Source organism: Agelaius phoeniceus, chromosome 4 (assembly GCF_051311805.1).
Source record: "Agelaius phoeniceus isolate bAgePho1 chromosome 4, bAgePho1.hap1, whole genome shotgun sequence".
Lineage (NCBI taxonomy): Eukaryota > Metazoa > Chordata > Aves > Passeriformes > Icteridae > Agelaius > Agelaius phoeniceus.
The window spans coordinates 3240786-3267536 of NC_135268.1; the positions used below are offsets into that span (position 1 = coordinate 3240786).

The following is a 26751-nucleotide window of genomic DNA, read 5'->3' on the forward strand; positions in this document are numbered from 1 at the left end:
GCAATTGGATATTCTAGGAGGAGAGAAAGAAGGATAATTCATCATATAAATAATTCATTGCAAGTTTTAGCAGCCGGCGCTGCCGTGCATTTGGTATGGAAGACAGATGACACCGGGATTGCTTGCGTGTGTGCTTAATTTTGTGTATACACAATTTTTTTGGTGAATTATATGGTTCTCATTGAGGTGCAGATCTGAAGATCTGTTATCAGTAGCCCATTGATTAGCATTTATTACTTGGAAGAGGGTACTGTTATTTTTTAACATCATAAACTGAGGTGCTAACCCAGCCTTACGGATCGATGCTGCCCGATAACCCAGACTGTGATGCGTTTTAGTTATGCAGCATCACACAGAGCTCACTCTCCCAGAAGAGGGATGGGCGGGACAGCAGGGGCCTCCAGAGGCATCTTGGAAGCCTCTGGCTTGGGAGCTGCCACTGCCTTCCCCAGAGGAGCCACACACGAGCGGCCGGGTGGAACCTGAGCAGCGACAGCGCCCAGGAAGGGCTAAAACCGAATGCTGTGAGCATGGAGATCATGCTCCTACTTCCGGTAGGAATACTGGTGTTGCCTACAGGTTTCATCTGAGGAAGAGGGGTTTTTTTCTGCCCTTAAGGGAGCAGGTGGGTGCTGCCTGAAGCCATGACCTGTGACAGAGGTGACAGCCTTGTGATGCTGGGCAGAGCAGGAACCGGAGCCAACACCTTCCCCTGAGCGCTGCTGCTCCATGAGCACAGCCAGACACAGAACCCAGCACTCATGGCTGGCTCCCTGCTAGCCCCAGCCCTGATTTCTTTTCCTAATAAGAGGCATTTTGCTCCCTCTCTCCTGAGGGAAATCAAAAGCACGTGCAGTGGTTGGCGTGCCACTCGCGACTGAACCCAGCGTTTGTGCTGCGGGATGGAACGAGGCACCCAACAGCACAGCCCTGTCATACAGCACCACAACACCTCCAGGCTTCACCCAGCTGCAGGGCAAGCTAAAGCATTGCCGCTGACCCAAAGAAATTACACATTTGGGCTGCCTTCAACTCATTACTTGCCCATTTTATCCAATTATGTTTTATTTATTAAGCTACTCTGCAGACTCTCCTGGCGTTGACTGTTTTACACCTTCAGTGCATTTTTTAAAATCCTACTGTTTTATGAACTGATTAACAAGACTTACTGCTCCAACAGCACAAAAATACAATACAAATCCAAAATATGGTCCAATTGAATCAAGAATACAGCATTGGATTTTCCATATCATCATTGGAAAACACCTGCTGTTAAACACTACTGCAGTACTTGTTTTATTTTGCCAAATCCAATATATTATTATAAATCAGTTTGAAGATGAACAACTTCACTCTAAAATCCCAAATATGAATGTGAAGAATAATGACAAGCAGAGCTTTCATGCTCCAAGCATTATTTCTTAATCATAACTTCATTCTACTGAGAAAGAAAAACGATGCTACTTTGCATAATTTAAATAATCTCATCTCCTTTCCAGATAAAATTATTAACAAACCATTGATTTAATCTCAAGTGCCCAACAGACCCCGTAAACTCTGATGCCAAATATCTATTCTTTTAATTAAAACAAATGAATTTAATAAAGATGACTGGTATGGTAATTAGAGCTATTATGAAGTACAGGCTACTTTGATCTAGAACATGCAGCCTTTAATTCTTGTGTGGAGGTGTTCCCACAGACACAGCCCAGACCCAAGCTCTTGTTATATTCCTGTCTTCAAAGAAGAATTGTTTCAGACATGTCACTGCAAAGTGTTGGTTTAAATCACTATTTTCCCACCCCAATTTACACACTCACAGAATGGAGCAAAAAGCATCAACTGCCCAAAATATGGCACTTGAAACTAAATGCTATATTTTTATATTTTTCTGTGTATTTAATGCTTCACACTCTTACCTTCAGCTCTGCACATGTGTAGGCAAATTGGATATTCTGCTGCTCATAAATCCTTGGTGCAAGAGCAGTAATTGCAGTTTTTAGGGCCAATTTGAAGACTCCATAAGTGGTTTCCTGTGAAATGCAAAAGACAGCAAAACCTAGAAGACTGGAATGGGTTTGAAGAGCTGATTTTGGGTTTGTGTGGTGGCAACTGATCGAGAAGGATTTACCTTTACTCAGGACAGACAGGGAAGTCTGTGATGTCCTAATTCCTTCCAGGCTACTGAGAAATCCACAGCATCAACCTCCTCTACTTCTCCTTCCTCCCTCCGAGTGAAGACCAGCCTTTGACATCCTCAGCTTCTCCCCTTCTGGTTAACCAGTGGCACCCAGGATTCCCAGGAAATTGGAATATGCAATTTACTGAATAGACAGAAAACACCAAGAAATGCAGAAAGAGAAAGGGGAAATTATCACTCATTGACCAGTGATACCATTACTGGCAGAAGCTGAAACACAGCAGAGCTAAGATTTGATTCTCTGTCATTTCTGACGGGGAGCAATGAGAGAACAAACCTTTCTCCTCTGGGAAGCCCCAGGTTCCAACTTTGTCCATTTTCAAGGTCTGCACTACAGGCTGTAACAACACAAAGAGAGGTTAAATTAAGCATGGTGCCACATCTGGCTACTGCAGAACTCCAGCCAGCACTCAGAGCACACATCCAGCTCTGTTAAAGCACACATGCTGCTTTTTTCCTACCCAAGTGCATGCAGCAGCACTCAGCAATTAGCAGGGATGTTTTTTTGTGTGCTGGCACTCACAGGCACACGGCAGAGGAGAGCTCCAGGCAGTGACAGAGTGGGATGGCCAGCTACAGAATGGTTCTTCTAAAGGCATTACTGAAGGCAAGCTCATCCTATATGATTTAGAATAAAAGCTCATCTGACTGGTTTTTGTCTCACAAAGCGAGAAATGCCATGGCATGAGGCAGGAGGCCCTACTTGGTGCTGGCTGAAATTAAAGCCTGTTCAGTATGAACACATTTTTTGACTAGTGGCAGAGCTTAAAATAAATCTGATAGCAAGCAAATCTAACCCAGCTTCACCTTAACCCCCAGGATGTCCCAGCAGGATGGGTGGCAGGGAGCAGAAGTGTGCTGCAAGGGCTTGTGTGTCTCATCAGGAGGTGAGATCAGTGGCAGCCATTCCCTGTGGTTTCCATGCAGAACGTGACTCGAGGTCGGGCTGTGCGCGGGGCAGGGGCCGAAGCCCCAGTGCCTGCACTGCCCATGCTGAAGATGAGCACCACGTCCTCATGGCCACGGTGCTTACACCGCTCCCTGATCTATTGCTGGAGCACTTGGATTACACAAATAACAAAGAGGCTTCTAAAAAGGTGGTTTTAAAAGCTTTTGAAGCACGAGGCTGAGAGGTGACATGCACACCAAAAGTAGCAGAGCAATGATGTGTAGCTGGACCTCTGGATTTGTGGGTTACACCTTTGCAGACTAAGACATGCTTCATTCTGCTTTCTTTGCCACACTCCGAAGTTTTATTAGCTGTCTTTTAGGTAACTAAGTTTAAGGCTGAATACTTTTCCTTTCCACTCCTCAATGTTTGGGTCTTTTTCCTTTTAGACCACTAAGGAAGTTTTCCACTGCTTTGATTTCACATGGATTTAGTAGCTAAGGGGTGTAGTTATTATAATTAAATATGAGAAGCACACTAAGGGACAGATATATTTGAGGGAATGAGTGCTAAAACAGTTCTGCAAAATAAGACAGTGACAAGAAAATTAAAACATCAGTGAAAGCTCCAAGCACTTCTAGCTGCAAAAACATTTCCTTTTTCCACATCGTTAGCACTGAACATTTCCTGTTACAAGCAAGAGCTTAGGAAGCCAGGCTTGCTCAACTCACCCCTGTTACTGAAACAATCCAATAAAAAACAGGTCTATGTCCTATTTTCCAAGCGCTTCTCTGGAGCTTGATCCCTCAAACACGAGCTCCATCTGGTGGACTTTCCCAAAAAGTCGGAGCATCCATCCAGCCCTCCCCGGGGCCAAATACACGTGTCCCATGATGGGAATTCCAGCCATTACTTGTTTCAGGGGATTGATTTTGTCCTGGAGGTCAAACCCAGAGGTGCAAACAGTTCCAAGGAACTCAGAGGACCGACCATCCAGCATCAGCCCTTTGCCACAGAGCTGGTCTTGCTTTGGAAATTAAATTAAAACTGCTTCAATCTCCTGAGAAAAGCACCCAACACTCTTCGAGACTTCTCTGGGGGTCCTGTTCAGCCACAGCTCCCTGTACTGAAGGGCAAAGCCTCCCTTTGCCAAACACATGTCTGCAGATGTTTTGGCTACCCAGTAGCATCTCAGATGGCACTGGGTGACTGTTTTTAGATGGCAAAGTGAGCCAGGTGTGACACAAGGCAAGCAGGGACAGCAGCCCCAGCCCCTCAGCACTTGCCCCAGCTTCTGCACAGAGCTTCATCAATGGGAGACAGCACAGCTCAGGAAGGACAAAGTTCCCAAGTCTGCACTCCAAGATGTTATCACAGTTTTAAATCCTCTCTTATAAAACATGGTGTCCTGTGAAAGACATTTTGCTGTGCCTAAGTAGGACATCTCCTCCAGAGATCTATAATTGCTTCCCGTCTCAAGTGAGGAGATGATAAAGCCCAACGCAGCAGATTACAAGTTTATTGTAATAAATTGCATTGGCCAGGAAAGGAAAATTTAAAAACACACGAGATTGAAATGATAGAGAACACAATTATGCAAAGCTTCAAGCCCAACATCTTATGTAACTGCAGGGATTTGTGTCTGCCTCAAGAACACGGCGTGTGGGAACGCACGTAACCGGTTTGCCTTCGGAAGCGCTCGCTCCTGTCTGAGCCTCCCCAGACTGGGCAGGGGAGCAGGATCCATATGGATACAACCTCAGACGTGCATGGGGAGGCCACCAGCCCCACTGGTGTGTCTGTTTTTCCACAGCATTCACATGTTGTGAGGAGCAAAAGGCACAACAGAGACAGTTCCATTGATTTGCCATTCCCCAGTAGCCGAGCACATCCGAGCTATTCAAAGGAAGTTGTTTGCCACTCTGGAGAAGCTGCTTGTTAGAAGGTGGGCAATTAGCAGGAAAAAATGCCAGAAGAAGCTGAGTGTCTGTGTGTGGTCCCCAAGAAAGCCCATGGGACAGCTTGCCTCAAGACATCAAGAAATCTGTACAGAAGAGCAGACTGCCAAAGGGCCAAGGAGGAATTGATGGGATACATTTCATTAATCTTTCCTGTCATTTTTACAACTCCAGCTGGAGGAACACAGGGAATCAACTGAATCAGAGAGCATGGAAAAAGCACCCCCGAACTAAGGCTGGAAATGCTTTTGGGGTGTTACTATTCCAAATGGAATTGTTTGCTTGAAGATAATTATTTTTCTCAGTACCAGCCTTAAGGTTTTTTTGTACAAGCCAATGAAATATTTTCCAGCCCCAGTTTCTTCTCCCACTTCTCCACACAGAGCTGGCATTTATTGCCTGTAAACACCCCAACAAGCTGTTACACCTACCCCAAGGACAAGTCCCAGAAAAAAAGGCCATCCCCTACCTGGCAACATCCCCAGTGTTACTGAGAGAAAACTTGTCTTCGAGGGCTCCTTTCTAAGATTTGCCAGGGCTGGCTCAGTGAGGAGAAAAGGAAAGGAAATAGCATTTTAAAACCAGGCAAAAGCCAAACAGGAAACACACCTCTTAGAAGCCACTAATTTTCCCCATCACAATGTTTGAAAGCAGGGTTAGATGCAGCACATTTGTTTTGAAATGGCAGTTCACTCCTCTTAAAGAAGAAAGATAGAGCACTAAAGAGAGAGATGGTTTTAGCACCAGGTGCTTCCTTAATACATCCCACTTCTCCAGAGAAGCTAGAGTGCTTCCTCTGTCCATCAAGATGATGATGGCCATGTCCACCAAAACCCTGTTGCTAAATGAAGGGAAGACCAGCATCAAAGCACTTCAGCCTGGCACCAGCAATGACATTTCAATGTATTGATGGGATCAGCTGCCAGCCCAACAGCTCATTTATCATGCACTAATTCCTAATGTTCTCCTGCTTTATTGACAGCTTGGCAGGTTTCCTCTGGATTGGTCTGGATCTGGATTACAAATGTCCCACAATTTAGGTACTTGCTCCCTCTAGAGCCAGAGAAGATCCTGCCCAGTGCAAAGTCACACATGCAGTTGTTTGAAGAACTTGAAGGCCCCTAAGGCAGAGGTGAGTCTGTACAGCAGTGACTCTGTTCTGACACCCTTATTCAGACAAAGTTCCCACTGATGAAAATGGCCAGGTTGGACTCCATCTTCTGAACACACCCAGATTTTTACTGATGCACACACAAAGGTGCACGTGGTATCACTGACACTGTCAGCGTGTAACACATATCCCACATCCCAGGGATGGAGATCAAACAGGTGGCCCTGGCTCACTGAAGCTGGGACTCTTGGGTACAGGTCCCACCTGGCTCAAGTCCTGTCTGCATTCTCTGATGTCCACCAAGCCCAGAGAACACGCTGAGATGGCCTTGAGCTAAAAGGTTCCCCTGTCTTCCACCTGCCCACCTCTAGGAAGCCAACACCCTTGGAACCTGCTGGCTTTGGATCACATTTGACATTTCAGAGATGATGCAAAGTCACTGGGCAGCCCTGTGGCCAGCAGAGAGCCAGCCCAGCTCCAGAAATACTGCTCTGTAGGAAACCAGGCAAAAAGCACAGACCTGCCCTGCCTGGGTCCCTTCCCCAGAGCTCCTGCAAGCTTTCTGTTCCCTATCATGAAGAATTTGTGCCCTGCAGAAGGAAACCAGCCCAGTGAGGTGAGGAAATGGCCTGGGGAACCTTTGGGGAAGGCAGTTTTTGCGCTGTACTTTCTTTCTGCAAAAGAGAAGTGTTTAAATTGCCAGGAATGGGTTTTCAGACTGGTCTAAAATCATGTCATTTTGGACAAATGCTTACTCTCAGCTGTGAGCACTGACCTTCCCCATCCTGGTGAAACCCCACACAGTGCTGGGTGGAGGAGGCTGAGGAGAGGAAAGGTGTCCATGCCCATTCCAGAGATGCACCAGGAGCCTTTCCACAGCCTGCAGGCAGGGAGGAGACAGTGGTTTAGCTCCAGAAGCCTCTCATCACCAAAGGAAAACCAAGAGCAGAGCAACAGCACGGTTTTGTGAGCAGGAGAGACTGCTTTGGAGCCCAGTTAAATGCTAGCAGTAAACTGGGTGTAGTCTTATAAAAGAGTAAACAAACCCCGGTGGAAACACAATTTCTCCCTTAGCAGAGGATAAACATAAAAAAGGAGGAGAAAGCAAGCAGGGTGGCAGGGAGTGGGCTCTGCCAGCCCTGAGTGCAGCACATCCACCAACTTCCACAGGCAAAGCTGCTCAGCCTGGGAAGACTTGAAAAAATCAGACCCTGGTGAAGTCTCAACTCCAGGCCGAAGAGAAACCCTCATTTTCTCTCACTACAACACTCTACCCTGGGGACACTGGCTCTTGTTATGTGGCCAGGTTAAAAGTTTTAGCAACCTTGCTAAACCTCTAGGACATTCCTCTCCTGGAGGGAAGAGCACATGTAGGGATATATTTAACTCTTACACTCAAACCTTCAGGAGTGAACACTTAGTTTTCTATAATAGAACTAGAAACATGCAAGTGCACACAGGAGCACAGGCTGTGCACAAAGATCAGGCCCTGGACCACCTGGAAGAGCCTGAGTTTTCCACACAGGTTTTTCCTACAGAGCAAGGAAAATCCATGCAGTTCAGCATAGCCAGACTTGCTCTGGGCTCTGCAGAGCCCTCCCTCTGGGGACTTCAGAGGCAGAATGTCTGCACAATTTCAGGGGCTAATATGTCAAAGCTTGAAGTAGCCTGAAAAATTTAATGGGGATTTAGATGCCTGCAACTGCAATGTAGTATTTTTGAGAGCAGTTGAGGGAGATGAATGGCATCTGCTCAGGAGCCATGAAACACCCAGCCAGTGTCACACCCTGCCAGCACACACAAACCAAGGGGCAATGCCTGCATCCTTTTCTTCTCAGAAGGAGGAAGGCTGACACTTGTCATAAGCTGAAGCTGTTCCAAACCAAAATGAAACACTGCTCATAAACAGTAGTGGTGTTTACATACAGAAACTAAACAAATTTGGGCAGAACAGGCTGAGTGAATAGGAACAAACCAAACAAGGAACTCATAGGGGATATTCCTTATTAATATCCTCCCCCTTCCTGGTACTACTCAGGTTTTTTTTGTTTGCATTTCCCACATCTCTTATCTGTGCTTTCAGATACAGAAAGCCACACAGCATGCCATAGCTTGACTGTTTGCATTCATCAAAGTGAAAATGCCTATTAATAAGAATTCAATTATTTAGAAAAAAGTTCCTGGCAGCACAGCAGCACCTTTCTAAGTTCTTTTCCAATGGGAACTTTACTTTCTGCAAATCGCATTTGACTCAAAAAAAACCCCAAAACAAATTAGAAATAGATGGTCTGCTGTGACTCCAGAGTGAAGGGCTGCAAAGAAATGAGCATGAAAAGCAGAACCTGTCACAAGCATCTGTGGAACAGCAGGAAGTTATGGCCAGCTTGTGACAGTAGCACTAAGACTCCACATGGGAATACTATTAAATTAACAGCACATTGAGATTAATTGCCTTTTTTCTTTTCTGAGGATTTTAATTTTTTTTTTCAGTTGCCCAACAGGTATCTTGTAATGCAGTGGGTTTGATTTGGTAGGGAGGTTTTCTGGTGTTGCAGCTCTTTCTGAGCTGTGTTTCCAAGTCCTGTGTTATTAATTTATCACCCAGGAATAGAAAAGCAGCTCCAGTGCTCTGACCCAACCACACCCAAATCCTCAGGGAAGTCAGATGTCTCTTCAGATGCCATGGGCAGTGAGATAACAACATCACACACACTCTTTGAATTTTAATTATCACTATTAAGGATTAGGAACCCTGTGAGCAACCAATTTAGCTGGCATTACTAAGCCAGAGTCAAGCCTGCTTTTAGTTAACTGTAATGCAATATTCATGCCTCAAACCTGATTTTAGCGAGTTCCCCTCTCTTCTGGAGCAAGTACATCACTGGAGGCTCCAAGTCCCCTCTTGGCATCCCCACCCTCACTTAATTCTTGACCACAGGGGAATTTTAACAGGGAATTAACTAATCCCTCTCTTGCTACTGCCAGCATAAGAGAGAACTGTTATTCCAGTTCAGGAGAGATCAGCTTTTCTCCTGTTAAGCTATTCTTTCCTAAAAGAAAGCTGGAAATATGGGGAGATTGACTGCCCCTCCAAAGCTGTGTTAGTGTCTGAACAGGTCACTTACACAGAAAGAATTTTCTTTGAAATATCCTGGTGTTGATGACTGTGTTTTTCTGCTATCGTTGCTAATCCCCTCCATTCCATAATTAGGATTGTTTCTCCTGACATTATTTCTACAGATTCCATGCTGGGGCATGACTATAAAGGACAGGCTGCAAATCTGGCACTGAGGAGAAAGAGGAAAAAAGAAAAGGAATTGCAAAAAGACCAGTTCTCATTTTAACCTCCAGAAAAGCGCAGTTTTCCCTAACTTTTAGCAAAGGGAAATATTGTGGCTGGTGTTTTGTGCCTAACCTTAAGTGAGAGTTTTAAGTGACTGCTATAAATAATCATAGCTAGAGCTGGTTTGGTGAATGATTTGCAAAGAGTCTCTGCATGTGCCAGCCCTGCAGGGTAATGTCCTTGTTTAAATGGATTAACATGGGATTAACATGACCAACAGCTGACACACGGGATGCCTGAACACAGCAAGGCACAACAGGAAAGCTTCCTCCAAGAAAATTAAAACATCTCCCTCTCTTCTCCCAGCTAAACCAAACAAAAAAATGAAAGGAACTACCCAGGTGACAAAAAGGCCAACGAAGGAGGTTTGCCATTTGCCAGAGCTGTCACTTCTCACTCAGTCAGGTCATGTGCTACAAACACTAGCACTACACATCCTGCTTTGCTCCACAGGACTTCCCTTCTCCAAATTCTTTCCCTTGGCCCTGGGAAGAGCCTCAGACCCTTCCTTGGGCTGATATCTCCCATTACACCAAAACTGCAATCTCCAGCCTCACTGTTGTGAGCTCTTAACTCCTGCACTAATCAAAGACCACGAGGAAGCCACCAGGTCCCTTCCCTGGCTGCCCCAGCCCTGCTCTCAGCACTGCCAGCCCATGGCCAGCCTGGGCCTTGGGCTCTCAGCAAAGCAGCCCTTGGACAGGAAGCACCTGGGTGCTGCCCTTTTATAGGGCAGGTGGAAGCAGGGCTGTTGCTGCTCTAAGTGAAAACACAGCATTACCCAGCATCCTGGCTCCTGGGGGGAAAGAAAGTGTTTTATTAATCAGAAAAATGCTTTCCACCCTGTGGTGTCTTGCAGACCTTTAAACTTGCATCTGCACAAATCAGAGAAATTCTTCTGTCATTCTCACAACAGTTAAAATACAGAAACCGTTTTTAGACTTCAGGATTACTTTTTTTAAAAAAAGAGAGAACTTGATTCTCATTAGAATTACCCCCTCAGCTCAGCACAGGGTGCTATGGGCTAGGTAGAATTTCCAGGGTATATTCCCCATCCATGATAGTGGGAAGCTGAGACTGCTTGACCAAATTGCATGGTCACACACCACCTGCTTTTTCTCATTCCATTCTAGACTACTGAAAGAGAGAGAGGGGATGAAGACCAGAAATGTTGGGCACCCCATAATCCTCAGTACCCAGGAACTGCTGTCATGACCAAGCAATGACTGGCAGAAGGATGATGTGAAGATAATGAAGTCAAAGTCTTTGTGTGCGTGGGGACTCAGAGCCAAAGGCTAAAAGATCATTATTTCACCCAAAGTGTTCACCATGCATTTCTAGTTTTGCTCTTGAAACAACTCATTTCATCTGAGAAGAAAGTATTTTCATGGATGGTGTGTTCTTGCTATAATTCATGAGACTACGTATAAAAACAAAACATTTTTCTCCACAGGAAAAAGAAAAGGGACAAAAATTCCCCAAAGACCTCAGGTTTTTAAGGGAGAACTGGGAGTGTTGATATCCAGTTTTGGCACAGCTGAAGAAAGGAAAAATCCCTGTTAAGAACACTCTAGTTGATTTTAACTAAAATAACTCACCCCCTCAGAGTTGTCTGGGTCACTGCAGAAAGCATTTCCTCTGGGGGTGTTTGAGCCTGGCAATGCTGATTCAGACAGATGACAGCACCTGCATTGGGGGAACATACATCATTCCAAGAAAATCCAGCGGAAAAGCAACTTCCAGGCATTTCATGTGCATTTTAAAAGATACAAACAGGAATATTTAAAAGATACAACACCAGGAATATTAGGACTTGCGTGAGCCAAAGTTTAGAGTCCTGCGCCCAAGCCTGACAAACATTAAAGGCCCACGACTATAAAGGTAGCCCTGCAAGCAGCGTTTTTCCCCTGTGAATAGCTCGCGTTCAATGGTCCTTTCGGGCCAGCTAACTCTGTCAGATAATGAGCGGAGCGCACAAATGGCCGGCGCAAAGCTGGGGAGCAGAGCGGCGGTGAATGGAGCGGGGTGGCCGCCCCCGCACCGAGCACACAGAGCGCGTCTGTTCCCGCATTCCCGGCGCCTCGGAGCGCGGGGTGCTCTGCCCGCAGCGCTGGGCACCTGCTGGGAGCTCCCATTGAAGGAGGTTACATTCTAATTGGATTTTCCGAAGGCAGTGCATTAGCATTTTCCATGATCTCACCCTTATTAGCCAAATCGCTGATCAGGAGGAGCGGGTTATATTGTGCTCTGTTACATTATCTGCTGCTGCAGTGTCTGCGAGCCAGCCCCAAATTCATGCAGAGATAAAAACTCCCCTCTCTCTAGCAGAGACTCGGGAGTCCATTGTGGAGCTAAGGGTGCAGTCAAACTCTAATTTTCAATAGTTCACCAAAAACAACCTCTCTCCAGAGGCTGCCTTGCTCAGTTCTTTCCTTCTGGCTCTTCCTGAGTCTGTCCTGTAAGTCAGGAATGTCACTTCTTTCATCCCTGTTGGCAGAAGCAGCATTGCTCTACAATGTAAAGGCAGAAGAATCCTTTCCCATGGGCTGTTGCCCATTGAGCCCAGAATCAAATGCTGGACATGTTTAATGCTGTAAAGTTATTATTTCTATGCACAGGCCTTTGAATATTGAAAGGAATGGAAATACCTGTTCCAGAAGCAGAAATTATACATGCAGGCTGTCCTGTAGCTGATGCCTCTGTCTTTGCACAGCTCAAAAAACTGTTTGTGTCAGAATTGAAATCCACATGAAACACTCCTGAGCTACCATGACATCTCCTGTCCTGCCAAAATCTGTTTCTTCTTTCAGGTAGGGTCCCGGCAGGTTTGGATACCTGTTCCTCAACAGGATCTTTGTAAAACCCTGAAGGGAAGAGACAATCTTGCATGCAGATTATTAAGTAATGTTTGCTGGACACTCATCCATCAAAATTTTCTGAAAAGAATTATTGTCTAAATACAATTTCACTTAAAAAACAGGTTTTATTCTTGGTTAGAGGTTACATGACAATGTTCAGATTCATTACAAGAATAATTTGGAAATACAAAGTCATATTCACTTAGAAGTTGAAGCCATTCAAGATTTCCACTCAAATTCCTGCAATACCAATAAGTACACACAGAAAAAACCCATGTGATGATGTTTTACATGTAATTTGAGAGCCAAAACAAAAGGAGATCTACCTGGACTCAAAAGGGGAAATGGGCACCTTCTAGCTGGCCTGGCATGGGTGGTACTCTGATCATAATTACACAAAGGGGTTTCAACAGTGAAGCAGATTTCCCCAGATTTTCCCAGAAGTAAAAATTCCCTTTTACCAACCAAGAAGGAGAGGACGGAATTCAAGGTGATCAATCAACAAACCATTCCCTGGAATCAAGTAAAAACCCTCATCATTCCCAAACAACAACAACCACCAAAAAATCACACCACTATTGGGCTTGTAAGCTCTTGAATTCAAACCAGATGTGACAGTCTGAATCCCCAGCAAGAACTGCATCTCTTCTCATCAGGCTCTTAAAGAGAGTCTCACAAGGCAGCACAAACAGCATCTTCAGAACAAAGGGCAGTAACGCTTCCCAGCAGAGTTTAACTGGATCCTGAGGATCACCAGCCTGTATGAGCTGCTTTGCTATTGTCCTCACAGGGATTTTACCAGACATAAATCACATGCACTGAAGAGATAAGGAGCTAGGAGCAAAAAAAAAAAAAAAAACCCAGAAGAAAACAGAATAATGAAGTAGCAAGAGTCCCTTGCAGCCTTTGGTTTAGGCTTCTCCAGGCCGGGGGCTGTCAGCGATGGGCTCCCTTCTCCAGGGGGGAATCTGCAAAAGCAAAATCAATGGGAATTACTGTGACATTGAGAAATACAGCTCACTCAGGAGTCATTTTCCTCCATTTTGTAACCCTTTCACACACACACCCCCAAAGCCAACATTGTACTTCATTACAAGGCTGTAATCAAACCAGTACAAGTGGCAGTAGGAGTGAAGAAGCCAAAGAGAGTGGGGATAGCAGAGTGCTCCAGGAGTCTCCTTGTCAACCTTCCTCTAATCCTGGTGGTTGACACAGAGCAAACAGTAGGGTCTCATGGCTTAAAGCCCCCATGTAAAAATCTCTGCAGACTTTTTAAAAGATCAGCTGACATTCAGCAGTGCCCAGAGGTATACGTTGGAATTAGGTGCACCCAAGAGAGCAGCTAAATCTGACAGAGGGAATAATTAGTATCCATGGCAAAGCAGGTGTCTGTGGTCCAAAAATGTGTTTGATAGTAAGTCACTCAAGCTAGGAAAATAAAACAAAATTGAAGAAAGGAAAGATGCTATTGCTGGTGCAACACATGCTTCCTGAAGCTTCAAAAGGTTTTGGAAAAATGCTCTGATACATCTCTAGTAGGACAAGCAAATGCAGTCACTATTTAACTTAAAGAGAAAACATCAGGAATGATGAATCCTGATCTGTTGGCTCATAGAAATAAAATGATCAAATCCTGCAGCTGTTTAAATCACATATCCTGTTCCTCTTCCCAAGAGACTTTTCTGCCTGGTACTCTGAAGGACTACAACACATTCTGTGATCTTCAGCTCAAGCTGACTTTTAAAAGCACTTTAACTTCACATGCTCTGGAGTTAGGAATCAGAACTGTGCTAATGGCCTTTTTGCAGTAGCAGAAATCAAGCTGGATCAGTAAAAATACTGGAAATAATCACATTTTCATTCCCAATGGGGATGGCAAGCTGCTAATTAAATCTGTCTTGACTACTTGGAAGCACTGATAATTTCTCATGTAATGCATGCACTGAGGAGATGCTAATACCAAAATGTTAGGGGTCTGGGATTTTTTCCAGGAAAATTAAGATGTCAATTAATTGACTTTTTTTTTTCTGTCTGGTTTTTACTGAAGACCTCCACAAATCCATTTTTTTCAGTTTTTCATATTTCCCCCCCTCTCCCTACAGATGTCATTATTTTCAGTGGCAAACCCCACACTTCTCCCTCCTCTTCTTCCAATTAGCTGTAATTATAACAACATTAGCAGCAAATTAGGTGCCTCCAGGGCAAAAATCTGGGAAGCAGCAGACTGTGGAAAGGAAGAGGAGATGAGATTCTAATGGAAGTAAGCAGGCACATCCATGTGCTCATCTGGGCACCCTGAGGGCTGTGCAGGTTGAGCTCTGCTTTCCCTGAGCCTGCCAAGATGAGGAGGTGACCAGCTGCTGCCACAAGCCTCCAGAGCTACCCCTGGAGAGGCAAGCAAAAGGCTCCATTTGGGCTTCTCCCCGTGCCTGGCATCACTGGATCCAAGATAAAAACATCCAGCTCAGACTGGAGAAACCCTTGGGTTGTATCTGATGCTCTGAAGGGCTAACTGGGGTCCTTAAATGCATCTACTGGGAATGTTTTTTCCAAGGGAAAAAATGCAGTAGGATTAATTGTGCAAATGAAAAAGCCAAGACATGCCAGCAGTTGCAGCATGCAAAAGGGTTCTTGCCCCGAGTAGGCTTTTGAGCAATAAACCTTTTTTCCAGAGAATTTTGCATTAAATGTCTGGGTCCAGGGAAAATCTCCAAGATCAAGCTCTTTTTTACAACTGTCTTTTCAATTTTGCACAGCTGAATAAGGAAGGAAGTCAATACTGCTTGCCAAGTAAAATGACATTAAGTACATTTGCTGGAAATCTTTTTGCCTTGCTCCTTAAAAATTAAAAAAAAACAACAACAAACCTTCAAATCAACAACAAAAACCAAACAGAACAATATAACCAAGAACAAAAAGGTCAGAATCTGACATCAGGAGTGTCACAGAGCACAGAGAGACCTGGGAGCTAAATTTCCTCCTAAGGCAGCACTGCTGGTCCAACAAGACAAGGCTGGGAGAACTTAAGCATATTTTAGGACTAAGATTTCCTGCACAGCAAGGTACCTGGGGAGGGATCAGTCCAGAGGTGGGAAAGAAGAGTTATTCTTGGAAATACATAGGGATCTTAAAGAAAACACCTTTGCTTTTTTGGAGGACAAGCTGAACTTGGCTATGAGTTATCTGAGGTTCTAAGCAGCTTTTTGAGGGTTGGGGGTTTTTATTTCCTCTCATTTTGCCCACCCTATTCCCCTCATCCCTTCCTGTTTTCTGATGAATTTATTCCCAGTTTATTAGAAAGGGCTCAAATCTAAAAGTGCCAGATCCAAACCATCACACAACCACAAGAGCTCAGTGCTGGACACACCATTGCATAAGTGATCCTCTGCCAACTACCAGAACACATCTCTGGGGAAAATAACAGTCTGGAGAGCAAACTTTAGAAAATAGCATCAAATAGTTTCATCAAATTTCTGTAGGAAAGGGTTGGGGTTTTTCTTTAATTTAAAAAATTCTCCAGAGATAATCCTATATCTATAGATGATGGCAAAAAATGGTTTTTAGACAAAAGAGAAAGACAAACTGGGCTTAACGAGGGCAGCAGTCCTTTGAGACAGCCTCTTCTTACCATGGGAGCAGCTAAAGAGAGTGGAGCCAGTCAAAAATACAGATATGGTAACAGGAGAAGCAGAAAACATGAGATTGCAGCGGGTTACAGAAGGACCCCTGCAGAACCCAAGTCAAATGCCAAAGTACCTGAGTGCAAACACCTTCCTCCCTCACAGGAGAGGGAGGAAAACACAATGAAGGTGCCTCTATACAAAACTACAGAAAAAATTACTAAGTCCTGCTTAGTGACATACACCATTAAAGTCCCAATTACATTATGAGACTCTCACAGATGTCAGATCCCTCTAAACCAGGCTTTTTAAATGAAATATTATCAAAAGTATTGGTTTCCCAACTCATTTCACTGTGTTCAGCTCTGAAGTTACAACCTGTGACCTGTGCTTCATAATTATTACTTAAGAAAAAATGCCCAGCATCAAAGGAAAATTTGTTAAGGGAAATTTAAAGGTTTTCCCTAGAAACATCAATCTACTGAAATAGCATTCCTAAAGGAAACTGTTTCATGCCTAAAAGTTGCTTCCTTCACTGCTGATTTGTTTCCTATAATGAAGACCTAGCTCAGCAGAGAGGAGATTCATCTGTCCATTTATAATCTACTGAGAAAATGAAGGATGAGAACTGAGAACCAGGAATGCTGCTGCACATGCTGGCTCATTAGACCCACCAGTGTAATTAGCACTTGTACAAAATGGAGCAAAGAAATGGGCACATCAAGAACTCTTGCTCATCACATATTCTTGGAGCTTCTATCCTGGAAACCTTTCCCAAAATACTTACAGGCAGATTTAATATAGACGACTATATATAATACATAAAGCCAGGCTAGTGACTCAAGAGTGTAAGTTTGACCTCTGTGTGATCAATGGATAAATGATCAAAATCATCTGTTTCAGCAGCCAGGATAAAGAGAATAAGAGCCCAGAAGGTGTTAAAGCAGACATCCTACACTGCACTATTAAGAAATCCTCTTTAAAGGGGTTGGAGCAAAAAGGGAAGGGAAAAGTCTCCAAGTATCCTAATCCCTGTCCTGTTGAGAAGGAGTTGTTTGGATGTTCTGGGCAAGGAACAGAAATAGAAAGACAGAGCACAGCTTTTCAAGAAGTTTTTCTCAGGGAGTCAAGTCATGTAGTCCCACAGGGTGGAAGAAGAGCTCTCCTTCTCCAGATCCCCCAAGTGCAGTGCCCTGGACCACAGCTGCAGTTGGTGGCAGGACTGGTTTCATTCCCTGTTAGAATCATCCCCCCTGTATCCTCTGGTGCAATAAATCACTTGGAGTTTGAGTGGGAGGAATGGCAAAACTCATCTCCTGTTCTGTTGTGCAGGCACAGCGCTACTTTCCCTGTGACCACATCTGAACTCTCCAAAGAGCTGCTGTGTAATTATGGGATGCCCATCAGCCATTTTGGTGAGCCACGTTCCCACTCTACCCTCTCTTCTGGGCAAACATGGATGACAGCAAATAATGGAACAGTTCCTCCGTAGCCATCTTCCTCTTCCAGATGTAACACAACAGCTTCTGGACTCAGCAGTCCCTGCCACCCCATGTGGTACCCACTGGCACCAGATTCCCACCCAGAAGAGATTGCTTGTGGTGTCCATCTTTTGAGTGGTCTGAAACAAGTACTTCAAAACACCCAGGAATGATTTCAAATCCAGCTACAAATATTAATCACTCCTCCCTGTTTCCAAAAAATACTTTGTACTGACCCTTTGGCAAGTATTTAACTCTGCCCACTTCCAAGGCTCAGTTTTCAGACCTGGCACCTGAACCACCAGAACAGACCAGGAACAGCAATGGGTATTTTGTCTTTAAGGTGAAACAATGTCCTAAAGCCTGCACTTTGTTACCAAGGACTCCTCAACGTGCCCCTGCTGGCCCTGTTTTGGCACTTGATTAAATGTGGTCTTCGCTGGAGCAACAGAAGCTCTAAGGAGAATTCTGAGGGTATCTTTTCTTTAGGACTATTACTAGGTGTTTAATGAGGCAAATGTGTGATCCTATAATGTGTAATAGAGACATTTTATGAATTGCAACAAAGCTATAACGTAGAGGGTGTTACATCAGAAACCTCACCTGTGGTGCACACACACCAACCTTGACTCTCCAAGGCAAAGCTGTCACACAAGCACTCAACAGATAGACAGGAAAGTTTACTCTACATCCCTCAAAGGCCTCCATTTGAAAAAAAAAGGCCATTTAATACATGCTCTGTACAGCTGTTGTCTTACCATTTGCCTTGTGCTGCACATCTGGCGGAAGCTGGTCTGGAACATACCACTGATAGTCTGGCTGCACAGAACAATAAAACATTATTGCAGCAATATGGACTTCCCAGGCACTTCAAACACAAGAGCAGTGACATGATAAAAACATAATTTTGCTGTGAAGCCTCTCATCAGCCATACAAAAGCAGTTTAAAACAAAATCTTATATTTAGGTTTGTTTCCACCGATCCCAGTCTTCCAGCTTGCTTCCTTCCCTGTGGCATCAGAAAAATTGGTGTAAACCTTTCTAGATCCCATAAATCACAAGGACACATGAAGAGAACCAAACAAGCCTTTACAAGGGCTAAGGAATAAAGTGCAGCAGAAGATACCAGCAAGCATCTCCCTCTACCAAAGAACTCCAGAGGAACTTGGCCCACTTAACAGGTGAAGCTGCTCCAGTTTGAATGCAACTAAAACAGCTGTAAAATGCTCCAGTGTGACAGGAATGAACCATGGAATCAAGTTCTCTCCCCTCCTCCCTTTGCTCACAGGTGAGCACTGCTGTTTCTATAGCATTAGCTATTATCAAATAACTTCCTGCAAACACCATGGGACAGGGAACATTCCCATCTTTCTCCTAAGAGGAAGTACTGGGAAGGTTATGTCCATGCAGACACAGCTTTGTCCAGGGAAATCTTGGAAGAAATAGTGCATTATAGTTTATACCACCCACTGTGGCAAATGAGTAGCAAATTACCACTAGAGAAAACAACTTTGGGACCAGCCATTTCAGCTGAAGCTGTGTTAGGCTGTCTGTCTGGAATAAGTAGTCCATGGAAGCTTGTCAAAGTCTAGGTAATTGCTGCTTCAAATTAGTTACACTGGAAAAATGATTCTTGTTTTGCAGAAATTACTCTGACAAAATCACTGAGTAGCCCCAAGGGGAATCTTGCAGATTTCAATTTGCAGGGAACAAATTTCATATACTCCTACAGAAGTTTTGCCTGAATTAAGATGGCAGGATGAAGCTGTAGATAGAGAAAACACATTTAACTTTTATGTTTTGCTGTCACTCACGCTTATACAGCAGTAATCACTCTCATACACTGTCAGGAAAAAAAAGGAGCTATTGTATTTCAACTTAAATTGTACCAGTCACAGGAATTATTAACTAATTCTGTGCTTGTGTGCAAACAAAGTAGACCTTGATATAAAGCTTTAAGCACAGGTAGTTTTTCAACAATGGCTCAAATTACACTCATTTGCACTGCTTTTTTCAGTTTCTGGTGAATTTTACCTTCTCTGATCAATTCTCTTTTTATGTACCTGTACCCTGCAAACTTGAATTAATTTCAAGAACAAGATGTGTATTTCACATCAGACTAACCAAAATGTTTTCACTAGAGTGTAAAAAGTGAAAGAAAAAGTGAAAGAACAGAAAAGAAGGAAAAAGCAAAAGCACAGCCTAAACATGCAGGATTATGTATCAGGACACCCATTAAATTCTAACACCTTTCTTCATTGCTAACAAATTGCTCAGGGAGGTACCCAAAGCTCAGAGCAGCAACTCACACAGGCAAAGAATTGAAAAAAAAGGGTCAGAATGAAACTGGGAGTTACAAAGCAACCAGTCAGACTGACACCGGTGCTCCAGCAGGAATGACAAAGTTGTAAACCCAGTGATCCCTCACAGAATTAGAAACCCAGATGATGAAAGTTCAGGGAGAAGAGCCAAAATAATCTGGGCCAGTATCCAAATTGCAGGGAAGAACATTCTGCAATACTTCCAACTTTGATAAATAGGCAGATAAGCACACTCCTGAAGCACAGAAATTACTTGTCTGACCACAGCTTTTCCATTGGATTTCTACAGCCTGAAAGCCTTACATGCATTTTGCAAAAATTCAGCTATAATTTCTCAAATAATGAGCATCTTTCCATATGTGACAGCTTTACAGCCAGAATCAGACATTGTGTACTTAAAATGACATTCACCATGTTTAAATGTATTCTCAGTAGATTGGAACAAGCCAGCCCACTTAGATAACCCAAAGCAGGTCAAAAATATTCTTTGAAGCAGTATTTTCCTTGGAATAAATAACTCCCACCCACAGAACCTGCTCCAGTGGTTCTATTCTTCTATTCTTTTGCATGCTGAGGAAGACAGGACCCTGTTGTGTTCCAGGAAAAAAAGTTCATTTCCCATTATGTTAGCCACGCTCAGACAGAACTTGCACTTCTGCTGATTTGGTTTTTATTGTCTTATGTTGAAGGCTCAGAGCAGATCCCCACTTCTGAAGTGGGGTAATTATACAGCTAGAAAGAGCTCCGAATGTCTGTTGTGGGAATAAATTAATCTAAGAAATCAGCAAGACTCCAATCAAACAACCTTATTTTTTATATTAACAAACAAATGTAAAGGAACCCTGTTTTTCTTCTTAGTGCTGTTACAGATAAAGAGTATTTTCAAAGGGAATTCCATCTTGATCTGCACTAAACAACACCCTAGGAAAGCAGAGATCGACTTGCTGCTGAGGATGGCAGGGTGATGGCACCTGTGGTCCCCATGCTGTGAGGAAATCAGTGTCCCTGTCACACAGGGAGGGGATGGTGGGAGCCTTACCAAGCACTGCTGCTGCTGTGCCCTGCGAGGAACTGGATGTGCCCGAGGATCCGGACAGTGGAGAACCATTCCACAGCCCCCATATCTGACACACGGGGAGAGGAAGAGTGGAGCTGGGCAACGGGGCCTCTCAGGCTGTGCTGGGAGGTCTTTTGTCTGTCAAAAAAAGAAAAACAAGAATAAATGCATTAGCAGTGGAATCCAACCAATACAATCAGATCATTCATGTACAAGTGAGTTGCAACACTGCTTGTTTAGACCCTTCATACTACTTATCATTCAAGAAATTATTTAAGACAGCTGACTTGTGCCACATCAGAGTCTTGACACCTTTTATGTGAGGAAAATAATGACCCCAAGATATGAGAAGCACATTACTGTGTCTTTTATATTCAAAAACAATTCTGTATTTTCATTACACACAGTTGCTTTCAATAGTTTGAAGCAGAACTACATGGACAGTCACTTGCACGATAAGATAAGTAAATAATTTTGGTTTAGGTCCAAAGTTGTGTGCCTCAGATTTGGGTCTGCCTTTTCTTAGGCCCTCTGCATTCCAGTAGAGTCAACAGCAATTTGCCTAAGGACGCAGTAAGGAGGTGTAAAAGATTATTATATTCTGCGACTCTGTGAGTCACAACTAAATAATTTGACTTAAGAAAACAAACTAAGAAATATTTTATATGCTTGCTCTCATCCTTAAAACCCTCCACAAGCTCTCTTTAATCAAACCCCGAGGCAGGAAGAGACAAACAGGAAGATCTCCAGCATGAACTCTTAGTGCAGTGGGCAGCACCTGGCCTCTGACTCTTCAGCAAGACCCTACCACCTCTGATGCATGGCTTGGTTGAGAATAAGGCAATCCTGAAGTTTCTGTGTCACAACAATGTTGGGGAGGACAATAAATCACCACAGAGCATTTTGGTAATCAGCCCTTCTTTTAAAGCATTGCACAATTTTGTCAAGACAGGAAACCTCGGAATTTCGTCATTCTTAAACGGGGATTGAGAAAGCTCAGAGTTTTGCATGCCATGATTTTACTATGGCTTCCTACTGACACTACTTTGAAGAGATAAAAAGGATGTTGCAAGAAAAAAATTATTGCAGAGGCTGCTCAGCTAATTTGTATGGAGAGCATTTTTTTCCTCAGTGATATTAACATCACTCTGTAATTCAATTGCAGAGGTCAGGATTAACTACAGAAGCTCTTTATTTCAAAAGTTGGTTTGATCTTACAGCTCTTATATCAAGTGCCAGTGAAACAATCCAAGTCCTCTGGACTTGTTTTTGGTTGTGTCTACCCTCCCCCTCCTCCATTTTCAGATATGTTTGAAAAGTTTTTGCAATAAGTACTCCCTTCATCTACTTATTTTGGAAGTCTTCTCTAATCGTTTCTCATCTTCTTACTGCATTACTTCAGAATGATTTCATCCCAGGTGCTGACCTCATATAAAATCCAATGTCAATTAATGGAAGCCAGAAAGCCTTGAGTTGTGTGGAAAGTGAGAAAAAAAAATAAAATACACATGTGCTGGCAATGGGAGCTTTCTTTTGACTCATACCTGAGAGCTGAGTTTACTCAGTTGAGATTGCAATCTCTCATTAGTTTTCTGCAATGCTTCTTTCTCCTCATTAAGCCTCTCTCGGTCAGATCTCTCCTTCCTGAAGTCCTCCTCGTATATTTGGACCTGCAATCATCATGAACAGTGTGTGAGCTTCAGCAGGGGCACTTTGTGGTTTGGTCGCTTTCTAAACACTGCCCAAGCAGAAGGGTGAATTCCAAGGGGATCCCTGCTCCCTACAATCCTCCAAACAAAAGTTTCCCTGGTCTTTTTTTGTGACTGATGCAAAGTGACAAGCAATGGACATGCTCTAGTGGCACTCATCAATAGAAATCAAAACTGAAACAGTCCCCAGTGCCAGGGTTGTACAACCTTGCACATCAAAAAGCTGACTGGCAAATATCAGTTTCAAATATTATAAATGAGATAGCAAATACTAGTATCCATCTTTTTAAGGGATTAGCAGTAGGAGGACAAACATTTTACCCAACATTTTTCCAGTTTTCACTTCAGTTATGGGCACTTTTAACTCCCTCCTGTATACCTCAGGTGCAAGGAGTTAGAGAAGAACCTCCCCAGCCCAATGTAGAGGCAGAGGGGAGCATAATGTACACAATTCCAAATGGAATGGAATGTACACATTTCCCAGTGGAAATACAGATGTTTGACCCTGTTCCTAGAAAATAAGCTGCCTTGCAAATGCTGAGGGATGCAGTGGCTTAGCTCTTTTTTATGTGGTCAGGAATCACAGAGCTTCATCCCATTAAAAAAATATCTGACCACCCCAGGCACAGGCAGTGAGCACACAGATTTGGAAACAAAACACAAATCCATAAATTATTTGGTGTTAAGATGACTGACTTAATTCTTCAGCTAACAGGCAGGCATCCACCTGGTGAGAAGCTGGAGGCTGGTGGCACTTCTACTGACAAACAACAGCAAAGGCATGTTTGGGTGGGAACCACCACCAGAACTTTCAGAATCCCTTTCATGTCCTCTTGGTTACTCACTAAAGCCTGCTGACAGTCTCTTCCCAAAAAACATGCTTGCTGTGCCTCATGCCCTGCCCATTGGACAGATCCAGTTTTCTTTTTGCTGGAAGCAGTGCTATGACTTCACAGAAGGACTAGAAAAATGTTCATACCTCAGGGGAAGAAAAAGGTCAGCACAGGGCTTTATGTGAAGAAAAAAATCTTTTCCTGACCCTCTGAAGCAGAGACAAAACTGTCACTTGCAGAAATCCTTGCATCCCTTGTCCATCTACACACTTCTCAATGTTTCCTCATTTTTTCTCCCTCAATTCCTTCCCTGCTGTCCCACCTCCCTCCCACTCCCCAGCTGCACAATCTGCTAGAGCTGCAAGGGAACCTGTTTGGCACAGTTTTGTCATTTATGCTGAGATAAATGTCCTGTCCCTGAGAAAGAGGGGACACCTCCCAAGGAACGAATGCCTTCATCTCCACTGCTGTGACCAGGGATGGGCTGATGACAGCCAAGCTCCTGTGGGACCCTGTCATGTCACTCTTTGTCCCAGGAGTCCCTCCTCCATCCAGTTGGAGCTTTCTGCTCCACTTCATGTAGGAGGAAGTCTGGACTCTCTGTACTGATTTATACAACTAGAAAAACACATTCATAAAATAGATACCTCATGAGAAATTTGGAAAAAAAAACTGGTTTACTCTATTTTATTGTGTAGAATGAAATAACTCATTACTGTACAATCAAGTGCAGGACTTTGCTCTCCAGCATGTGGCAAGCATTACATTAGAGAGCAAAATCTGGCTCTGCTGTCAAACGTGACAGAAACAAGTATTTTATTCCCATTGAATAAAATTCCCATTCTGATCACATCCATTTGTGTGTCAATAATCTTAACCCTGACACTATCCAGGACAACAGACCTGAAGTGTTAAAATTCTCTGAAAACTATATTGTTGATTCTTTCATATGGAAAGAAAAACGGTGCACAAAGTATTTGAGTGGCTCAGAACAAAGATTAAAAAATAGATACAGATCTATAGTCCTTGGGATGCAGCTTATGAACGCAAATGCTTTGCCTCACACTTAGAAAAACTTAGAAAAATGCTTTGCCTCACACTTAAAAAAATTGCAGTGCCAATGCTCTAGTTTTCCAAGACTAGGATCTTTGGATAATTCTCTACAGTGGCAACTTCTAAGATAAAAGGATCAGAAAACACAAGCAGTAATTAATGCAATTCAGCATTCCCCCTAGATGACATTCAGCCCCTAACAGAGAGCTGGCAGGACACCTCCAGGAGTCAGGAGAGCCATTCTGCTGCTTGGGGTCCTCCACAAGCCCTTGCTCTGGTCCTCTGCCAGGATTCAGTTCCACTTTGTGGACTCTGCTGTGATGACAGCACCTGGGGAAACATCATCCCAAAGGGCTGTGGCTAAACTGGCTCTTCCTTTCAGGAGCTCCACACAGCACGTCTACCAAGCACAGTCCCTGGGAGAGAAGGCAAAATTATGCTGTGTGAAATCCATCCAGGCTCACTTGAGCTGTTCTTACCTGATGTTTAAGAACTTCCAGTTGGGTTCTCATCTCCTCAATGCTGTTCCTGTCACCCTTCCCTAGGGGAGTCCCAACAACGGGTGGGTGCTGCTTTTTAAACGTGTCCAGAAGGGCCTGCAACATCAAACAGTAAAATTACTGAACAGAGATTCACTACATGAAAAAGAAAAAAATATCCTTTAAAATTATTAGGAAGAAGTCTCCCTTTCACTTGTAGTTGCTTCGATTATACACACTGGATATAAACCCACTTTACTACAGTAAAGTCTGACTGAAACGTTTTTTTTTTTTTTTCCACTAAAAGTAGGGATTCCTTCACGTGGAACAAAGTAAAACCTCCAGTTTGAGAGGAAGTTGTGTCGTCTCCATAGTTTGTCACTAGAGGGAGTTACGAATACACACAACACTGGTACCACTCTTACCTGTTCTACACTGAAATTCTGCCACGGTTCTTCTCAGATTTTATTTTTACAGTACTACACAGCTCTCCCTTGAACTGGAATAATTAAATCACTCCTACATCTCTCTGTCTATAACCACACATTATAATTATATATTCTTTTCTCTACTCTAGCACAAATATTATTCAGTTCTTTTCATTCTCTCACATAAAATACAAATCCCTGACTTTATCCCTTTTAGAAGTTTACCCTTTTAGAAGTTGAATTCATGCTGATGATCCTCAGCCCTCCCTTGCTGCCCAGCCTCAAGCAGGAAGGATGGAAGATATGTGGAGGGGGAAGAGGCAAACAGGGAAGAATTGGCCAAGCAGGAGAAACACTATCCAAAGTAATCCAAGATTGGTATCAATTATCCAAGGCCCAACAACAACCAAGCACCTTCCATGGAAGCATAGAAAAGGAAAGCTTTTTATCTGATGAGGTGCTGTCCCTAAGAATTGTGCAGAAGTGAAGCTGGTTATAGTAGTGACAAAGTTGGTGTTCCATGCCAATACATTCAGAAGGTTGAACCCAAAACTGGGAGGGTGAAAATACAGACACCCTTCTTCTGCCCCTTTGAATCCCCCTTTAATATCTTTTTGAGGAGGTTCTACAACTCAGAATTATGGAGGGGGAAAAAAGAAAATCAATCTTCAAAAAGTTAATGGTAAGGTGAAGATTATTCCTAAACTGCATTTGGAACACAATACTGTGAGACCCTGCTTTATCCATTCACACAACAAGAAGAAAAAGTTGATTTCAGAGAATTTGTAAGAATTTCAAGTGGCTGAACCTGAGATAGCAGGTAAATAAAGTTAAAAGGGCACAGAGGGTCCCTTCCTGTCTCATGTGCATTCATGACATGAGATTTTAAGGATGCAAATGCACTGAAAATCAGTAAATTACTGTTGGAAAAGTGTATATGAAATTGATGCTTCATTTAAAACAATGGTGTATATACCCCATCTGTCTTATTATAGCCACATCATAAGACAGCAAAATAAAACATTTATATAAGCTGTTTAACAAACAAGGCATTGAATTCAAGTTAGACTGGAGCTTTGAGCGAGTCCTGTCAATGCATTTCAAAAAGAGCTAGAGATCATGGGTTCTGTCAGATTTTTTCTTATGGCAGCATTATGTTTTTGGCTTGACTCTTGCACATCATGGCCCTTTAGCTTATTAAAACACTTATTCAAGTTACACAGCAATGGTTACTGCAATGCATTTCCTCAGGAAGTGTTTGTGGTTCACCATTAAATACAAAATTGTTAGAAAACACCCACTGCTTTATGTGATCTTTTGATTAAACAAAATTACATTTATTACTTTACCTCAGTTAAAAAAAAAATTCCATGTAGCTATTTAAAGACAATTTCCTCAGTGAGACATATAT

General features: G+C 43.3%; 1 protein-coding gene across 2 annotated transcripts in view; it reads right to left on the reverse strand.

The window, feature by feature from the left end:
- Positions 1-12472: 12472 nt before the first annotated feature.
- The window catches only part of TNIP3 (TNFAIP3 interacting protein 3), a 54958-nt gene continuing 40679 nt past the window's right edge, over positions 12473-26751 (reverse strand). For both annotated transcript variants that reach the window (XM_077176735.1, XM_077176736.1), the window contains 5 exons: positions 24913-25029; positions 22383-22508; positions 20821-20976; positions 18219-18279; positions 12473-13327 (listed from right to left, as the gene is read on the reverse strand). In XM_077176735.1, coding sequence (XP_077032850.1) covers positions 13296-13327; positions 18219-18279; positions 20821-20976; positions 22383-22508; positions 24913-25029 — 492 coding nt within the window. In that variant the 3' untranslated portion in view covers positions 12473-13295. The remainder of the gene's footprint in view (positions 13328-18218; positions 18280-20820; positions 20977-22382; positions 22509-24912; positions 25030-26751) is intronic.